At 53.8% G+C, this 7862-nt stretch overlaps 1 protein-coding gene across 1 annotated transcript in view; it reads right to left on the bottom strand.

Moving 5' to 3' along the window:
• Positions 1 to 1103: 1103 nt before the first annotated feature.
• DES (desmin) overlaps positions 1104 to 7862 on the bottom strand; it is a 14885-nt gene continuing 8126 nt past the window's right edge. The window contains exons 3-11 of the mRNA XM_010861299.1: positions 7534 to 7858; positions 6489 to 6549; positions 6272 to 6367; positions 5991 to 6152; positions 5695 to 5820; positions 5065 to 5285; positions 3736 to 3779; positions 2116 to 2198; positions 1104 to 1904 (exon numbers count right to left, since the gene is read on the bottom strand). Coding sequence (XP_010859601.1) covers positions 1863 to 1904; positions 2116 to 2198; positions 3736 to 3779; positions 5065 to 5285; positions 5695 to 5820; positions 5991 to 6152; positions 6272 to 6367; positions 6489 to 6549; positions 7534 to 7858 — 1160 coding nt within the window. The 3' untranslated portion in view covers positions 1104 to 1862. The remainder of the gene's footprint in view (positions 1905 to 2115; positions 2199 to 3735; positions 3780 to 5064; positions 5286 to 5694; positions 5821 to 5990; positions 6153 to 6271; positions 6368 to 6488; positions 6550 to 7533; positions 7859 to 7862) is intronic.

Here is a 7862-nt window from a genome sequence, read left to right as displayed (position 1 = left end):
GGTGGGGGGGCTGGCAACTCATGAGCCAGGGCTGCATCCAAGAAGGGGGAGAAAGAGACACCAGAAAGGCTTTTGGAAGCTTCTGGAAAAAGCCAGTTAGGAACAGCATACTAAGGACTTTAGGACTAAAGCTCTGTTGGATTTATTTCCCTTACAAACTGTCCGAATTTATCATGTTTGTGATCTCTACCCTCTTCCCGCTTCTAAAGGGTAACCTCTTAAATCTGAGGGGTGGTTGGAAGACAGAGACCTACATGGATCCATCAAGCTTCCTAAATCTCTGATCCACCTGGAATTTATTTTTTGAAAGGAGTGAAAAGACAGATTTCACTGCTGCCCCTGTCCATGGCTACCATGCCCAGTACTGAATAATTAAGGTTTCCCCACGGAAACCTTTAAGATATCTGTGTTAATGTTTTATGATTTTTTTTTCCATATGTCCTACATTCCCTCCTATCTTTCCAAATACTCCCAAAATTTCCCTTTGTCATTTTAATTAAGATTGTATTACACTGAAATTATAAGCTAACATAGGATGACTTGACATCTTTTTTAGAGCAGTGAGTCTTCTTCTCCAAGGATGAGATAGAGCTTTCTATTTTTCTTAACAAGGTTATTTTTCCTGACTTGGCCTTGGAGCTTCGAAGATCCAGGTTTAGTGGGAAGAGGGTGTAAGCTACCTTAGGCAAGGACCACAGGAGCCCTACTTCAGAGCAGTGTGTGGGGGCAGTCCTGGTAATGGGGCGTAACAAGAGGTATGTGTGAGTCCCCAACAAAAGCCCCCTCCCCCATATGCTACACACATACAGCCAGGCTGCAAAGCTCTGGGAATAGAAGGGGTGGCAGGCCCTGGGGGACAGTCTGGCTGGTCAGGAGGGCAGCACACAGTTCACCTCAAGAGGTGATACAAGGAATTTCCTGGTGGTCCAGTGGTTAGGACTCCATGCTTCCCTTGCAAGGGCACAGGTTTGATCCCTGGTCGGGGAACTAAGATCTCACATGCTGTGTTATGTGGCCAAAAAATATTAAAAAAAAAAAAAAAGACATAGTGTGAAAGGGCTCTCTCAGAGAAGACCTGGCAGTCAAAACAGCAGGGGCCGTGCTAGGCTTGTGCTTATCTTTTTATTGTTTCTGTTCAGAGCCCCTGCAGCGGGGAAGGGGCAGGCACGGGGAGGTGGGCCCCCCTACCACCTGCCTGAGACCGCTCTCTCCTCTCTCCTCTTCGCTCCAGCATCTCGCCCACCCTCTCTCTTTCTGCATCTCCTGCTCCCACATCTGGCACCTTCGGGGGTTCTCTCTTGCAGCCCCTGCTTTGTAAGCCCACCTTGGGAAAGTAAGGGACCATGGGGTCAGTCTCAAGCCCCCCAGTAACCACGGGGGGGCTATGTCCCCAGTTACCTGCCTGGCTTGCTGAGGATGCTGCCTTTCTGACTCAGGCCGGGGAGGGGGCAGTGGGGAGGTCCACAGGGCTTGACCTGACCCTGAGGGGTTCCTACATCCTACTCTGGAGTCCCCTCCAAAGCCATATGCTAGAGCCTGAGGTCACGGAGGTGGGAAGGGTAGGGTCACTGCCATGTCTTGGCTCCAGCGTGGCCCTGTCTAGCACACTCCAAGGGCGGCCCAGGGCCAGGCCCCCTCACTTCAAAATCCAGACCTCACACGGCAGGGGTTCCCTGTGCCTGGGAGGGTTGGGCCATGTCCCCTGTGGGGACCAGGAAGGGTGGTCGCAGTGAGCAGGGGTCAGAGGCTGTGAGGGGAGCACTGTGGCTGGGGGTGGTGCCCTGGGATGGAGGGAGGCTGGCTTTAGGAGGCAGTGAGGACAGAGGTGAGCACGGGCTCTGGCAGCAGAGAAGCCTCTGGCTTTAGAGCACCTCATGCTGCTGTTGTGTGGCCTCACTGACGACCTGGAGAGGAAGAGAAACCCAGTCTAACCCAGGGCTGGCCAGAGAATGGAGTCATGACCCCGGGACACCTCCTCCCCAGAGTGGCAGACCCCTCTGCCCCCAGGCAGAACCAGCAGCACGGCTGGTAGAAGACACCTGGCTGACAGCCCCCCCAGACACACCCCACAGGCCCCCCCACCTCAGGGGTAAGGGGACCAGGCAGACCACTCACCTCCCCGTCCCGGGTCTCAATGGTCTTGATCATCACCGTCTTCTTGGTATGGACCTCAGAACCCCTCTGCTCGGGGCTTGTTTCTGTAACAGATTCATCCACACACTCAGCCTGACCAAGGCCAGGCCTGGGCTGTTCCTGTGGCTGGGAGTCCTTCCCTGGTCTCACTGGGCAAAGCCCGGAAGATGCCCACCCCCTCAATATGGGCCTGTTACTTTTTCAGCAAAACATCTTCACCTGTCCTTGTGCCCAGCACCCAGTAGGTGGCTCTGCAGACCCAAGGGGCTGTCCCAGGGCTGAGATAAGACAAGGAGCCAAGGGGTGTGCTCCAGGTGTTGGCAGGTTCAAGAGGGTGAGGGATCACCTAGGCCCCAGGCCACCCAGCAGTCCCCCCTCCACTGACACCCCTCCTCACTCCCCCTCCACCCTTGGTCCCCAAGAGATCCCTGCAGGAATCCCTGCAGGGTACCCTGACAGTTAGGACCCTAAAGCCCAGAACCAAGGCACTCTTTTGAAGGATCTCATGGTACCCAGCCCCCTTTATCTCCGGATGAACAACTTGATGTCTTAATGAAAGAGAGATGGACAGGAATCAGTCACTGATTTATTGCGCGGATGGCCAGTCACTTGTCCCTCCATGCCTCAGTTTCCCCACTGTGAAATGAACGTTAACAGCAGTACTTGCCCTGTCATGGCCCAGAACTATTGACTTGAAAAAGCATTAAGCGATTTTAAATGCAAGGCTCACACTTGATATCTGCATAAACTGCTAACCGAAAAGAGCCATTCTGAGTTTTATTGGAAGGGTCAAATTTAGGTCCTTGGTGTTATGAGTTTGGTGTTCATAAATCTCCTTAGCAGTCAGCCAGCCTGTGATGAACATTGCAACTCGGTGGAGCACAGCATGTATTTTTTTCTGATGGAAATGAACATCGAATATATAAAAGATTTGATCTAGGAAAGGCGAAGCTGCCAAGGACTCCAACTTACTTTCCTAATGTATCATTAGAGCGTGTTTTTCTGCTCTCTGGGGTTGGAAAGCCACTCGATCTGCATATTACTAATGTCAGAATGGCAGAATGCCCTAGGAGTTCGTTCTTTTAATTGTTTGGCTTTGCTAAGGTTTGGCTTCATTTTTTAAAGCAAGCACCCAACATCTTGCTCCAGAAAGCTGGAAATGCTCAATAAGCAGCTGGAGGGCAGTGGGGGGTGCTTGGCAACTTGTCAAACAGACAATAAGTGGTGGGTGCCTTGTAGCTCAGGCATAGGGTTCTAGATGCTTCTGCCGCCAGGTCCCCAAGGATACCCTGGTACTTCCTCAGAGTTTGGGTATATTAGGAAAAAGAAACTGTTGGCCACTTAATATTCCCAGAAGATGCAGGGGACATGGTCATGCAATACAACACTGTGAAATTTAAAAAAATAAAATAAAAAGCTCCCTTTGTCAGAAGATGCCTCTACCTAAATGTCCCCATTCTCCCGTTGCAGCCCCCTTTCTGTTCCCCAGACCCCATCCCTGTCCCTATGGTGTATCCTCCCTTCCTGGCTGGCCTTGGGCAGTGCCCATGCTGGCCTCCTACCCTCTGCCACTCCAGCCTCCACTTGCCAACACGCACTCACCTCGGAAGTTGAGGGCAGAGAAGGTCTGGATAGGGAGGTTGATCCTAAAAGGAGAGAGACCAGGCCCCCAAAGGGTTAGGACCCTCCATCTCTCTCATCACCACCCCTCAAAACTTGCCCTGATCCTCTGTAAACACCATCCTCAGCTGTCCCAGTCCCACTGACTTCAACACTGCTTGGGGCATGGGGCCAAAGGCCCACTCGAGCTGTCCCAGGAACTGTCCCTTCTGGAAGGATCACCCCAGTCCTTCTCTGACCTGCTGGTATGACACCAGGACCCCCACTGCACCCTCCACTGTACCCAGATTTCTTTCTTGCCCTTGGCATTGCAGGGTGTATCAACAGGAGCTGTGGATGACATCCACTGCATGTGCCCACCCTCCAGTCAGTCTGGGAATCTCTGGCCCACTCACAGGAAGGCAAGTTCCAGGAACTGCCACCCGCCCTTTATGCCTAGAGCTGGGAAACTGCAGTGTGACCTTAGCTACCTGAAGGGGTCATTATATGAGGATATTATTCTACAGTATCTGAAATCTTCCTCTCTATAAATCTGTATCGAAATATGTCAGCTGATTTTTGTAAACTTCAGATTTTATCATTTTTGTGAGCATCAGTGGGCATCATTTTGTTGAGTACATGATCTGTTTTGAATTGATGTTAAGTTTATATAGTGAAATGCACAGATCTTTAGAGTGCAATCCAGTGAGTTTTGATCAGTGTCTACATCCATGTAACCACCAGTCCAAATCAAGATATAGAACATTTCCATCAACGAAGAAGGTTCTCTTGTGTCCCTTTCTGGTTGCATGGTGTTTTTGTGTCTAAAGGTGATTTGTTCTGAGCACGTCATTGCATCTTTTCCTGTGAGCACGTGTGTGTGTACACATGCATGTGTGTGCACCCTCTGAGCATGAATCTCTGTACCTTCTCTCTTAGCCTATCATGTCCCAGCTCCATCTGTCTCTATTCATCTCTATCTGCCCCCTCCCTTTCCTTCCTCATCACTCCCAGCTCTGCTTCCATCTCTCCCTTGACTGGCAGTAATGTTTTATTACTAGTTGCTGAATATGGTTTTATGCTGCTGGTTCTTAATTCTGAAGGTGGATATGGGAATACTTATATTTCTCTTTTTATAAAAGCTATTAATTAAATCACTTTTTACCCAGGTGGCTTTGGTTAATTCTCTGTAATCAGCGCAGTGGTGGCCTCTTGTATAATATTGCTTCTAGATCTTGTGATGGTGATCCTGAGCCCCGCTTCAGGGCAGGAAGGGGCCCTCAATGCACCCCCCTCCAGGAGCCCACGGCCAGCCTCTGCCTGGCCCCTCACCGGCTCTCCTCGCCCTCCAGCAGCTTCCGGTAGGTGGCAATCTCCACGTCCAAGGCCATCTTGACATTGAGCAGGTCCTGGTACTCGCGCAGGTGGCGGGCCATCTCATCCTTGAGGTGTCGGATCTCCTCCTCCAGGCGGGCAATGTTGTCCTGGTAGCCGCTGGCCTCACTAGCAAAGCGGTCCTCTAGCTCCCTCATCTGCCTCATCAGTGAGTCGTTCTGCAGGAGGGGGTGCCCAGGTCAAGGACGGGCTGTGCTGGTGGTCGAGGGGACACGGGGGGCCCAGGATGGACAGAGGCACAGTCTCCGGGCTGGGAGGTACCCCAGATAGCCAAGCCGAGGACTTGTCAAAGTCCTCTGAGCCAGGGAACTCGGAACTCAAATGAAGCCTTATGTGGAATATCAGAGAATACAGCTGATACAAGGGAACATGGCTGTCCACCCTTCCTGCCTCCATGCAGGAGTCCCACGATTCCTGAGAGCCCCCCTGGGAGTCCACCTGTCTGTTTCTACCCCTGTGGCAGATATGAGGAGACAGGCCCAGAGAGGGTGTGTGATGCGCCTGAGGTCACAGAGCATAAGCTGCAGATGGGAAGGGCTGGGCCAGGCAAGGTGGGCAGGGACTCACGGTGCCCTTGAGGGCGTCGATCTCGCAGGTGTAGGACTGGATCTGGTGGCGGTACTCCATCATCTCCTGCTTGGCCTGGCGCAGAGCGTCATTGTTCTTGTTGGCTGCCTGGGTCAGGTCAGACACCTATGGGCAAAGAGAGAGGGTCCCTGAGATGACAGGGAGGATGCAGGATACAGGAAGGGGTGGGCAAAGAAGCATGGAGACCCTGGGCTCACCCTCCTCCCCAGAGATGGAGCCATAGGAAATACCTCCAAACTGGGATTGAGGGGACAGAGGGGCTGCCAGAGTCTCACCTTTGACTTGTACCATTCCTCGGCTTCCGAGATATTCTTGGCCGCGATGGTCTCATACTGAGCCCGGATGTCCCTGAGGGCAGCTGTGAGGTCTGGTTTCGACATGTCCATCTCCACCTGGACCTGCTGTTCCTGAAGCTGGGCCTGTAGCTCGCGGATCTCCTGCAGGGTATGGCTAGGCTTCAGTCCCCAACCAGCCCCAACACGTACCCTCACAACCCCACTCCCCGAGTCCGGCACCACCACCATCCACTCCAGCCGCTTTCACCAGGGCATAGTACCTCTTCGTGAACTTTCTTAAGGAACGCGATTTCCTCGTTGAGAGATTCAATCCTGCGCTCCAGGTCAATTCGAGCTAGAGTGGCTGCATCCACGTCCTGGGAAAGGTCAAGTGAGAGGGAGAGGGACACTGATCACCCGGGCATTGCAGAGGGAGACCAGGCGTGACACAGAGGGGACAGAAGGGGTAAGGCAGCTGGGAGACCCAAGAGGACTCACGGCTCGGAAGGCAGCCAAATTGTTCTCCGCTTCTTCTTTCAGCTGAATTTCCTCTTGCAGCCTGGCAGACACAGGCAGAAGGACAGACAGATGGTGAGGATGAAACAGGCTGGGGAGAAGACTGACTGGGGGCTGCCCAGGGAGTGGGCTCAGAATAGAGTGAGGAGGGCCCGCCCACACAGGGAGGGGACAGGAAGTGGCCCAATCTCTGCCCTGGAGCCACACCCTGGAAGTCCATGTCCTCGCTAGTTTGTGACCTCCCTGGGATTAAGAACTGCGTCTTATTTTGTCCACCTCCCGGTTCTTATTTTATCCACCTCTGGGTTCCCAGGCCCCAGCCCCAGCCTGGCCCATGTAGGTGCTCATTTAACGTTTGTGACCTGGGTGGTAGAACAGTGATCACTTGGACAGAAAAGCAGGACCCACCAGTATTTGCTCTATTCTTGCTGCCTGAAGCACAGGGAGCCTGGTGGAGCCACAATCAGTGTTCCAATCTGTCTGAGGGCTGCGTCTCCCCCTCTCCTCCCGCCCCCCCAACTCACTCTCTCCTTTCCTCCAGCTTATCCATCCTCCCTATAAAGCTTAAGTCTGGCCCAGGGGTCAAGATCCCCTCTCTACCCCCAACCACAGGGCTTCATCACAGAAGAACTGAGAGCTACTGCTGGCCCCAGATTTCCTTGTCTCCTACCAACCTGTCCTCTCCCTCCCACTGCCTATGGGCCTCCTTTCTCCTTCCATGTGCCCACCTGAACCCAGAAACAAACCCCTAGCATCTTAAGATGCTTTGTAAGAAGCACCTGGTCTCCCAAGGTCGCCCATTTCCACTCCACGATGTCCCCAAGAAAATTGGGACCGTAGCCTCGTCTGCAGCCTGAGAGCACAGGGAGAGGCATGGCGTCTCTTCCCCCTCCCCCGGAGACACAGCTAGACCATCCTCACCCTGGGTACGATGGGGTACTGACCACTGGACCCAGCCCCAGGCCTAGCCTCCCGTGCCCGGCCCCTGGAGAGGGAGAGGGTTCTGAGGGCGCTTGCGGGTGCTCACTTGGCCTTGAGCCGCTGCAGGTCGTCCAGCAGGTTGTCCCGCTCGACGTCGACGCGGGCGCGCTGGTTGGTGAGCACCTCCACCTGGCGCCGCAGCTCGCGCAGCTCCTCCTCGTAGATCTCGGCCACGCGCGTCGGCTCCCGGCCCTTGAGCCGGTTCACCTCCGCAGCAAGCGCCGCGTTCTGCTGCTCCAGGAAGCGCACCTTCTCGATGTAGTTGGCGAAGCGATCATTGAGCTCCTGCAGCTCCACCTTCTCGTTGGTGCGCGTGGTCAGGAACTCCTGGTTCACGGCATCGGCCAGCGAGAAGTCCAGCAGCTCGCCCGCTCC

Source organism: Bison bison, unplaced genomic scaffold (genome assembly GCF_000754665.1).
Source record: "Bison bison bison isolate TAMUID 2011002044 unplaced genomic scaffold, Bison_UMD1.0 scf7180017864471, whole genome shotgun sequence".
Classification (NCBI taxonomy): domain Eukaryota; kingdom Metazoa; phylum Chordata; class Mammalia; order Artiodactyla; family Bovidae; genus Bison; species Bison bison.
This window is presented reverse-complemented; position numbering and strand designations above follow the sequence as displayed.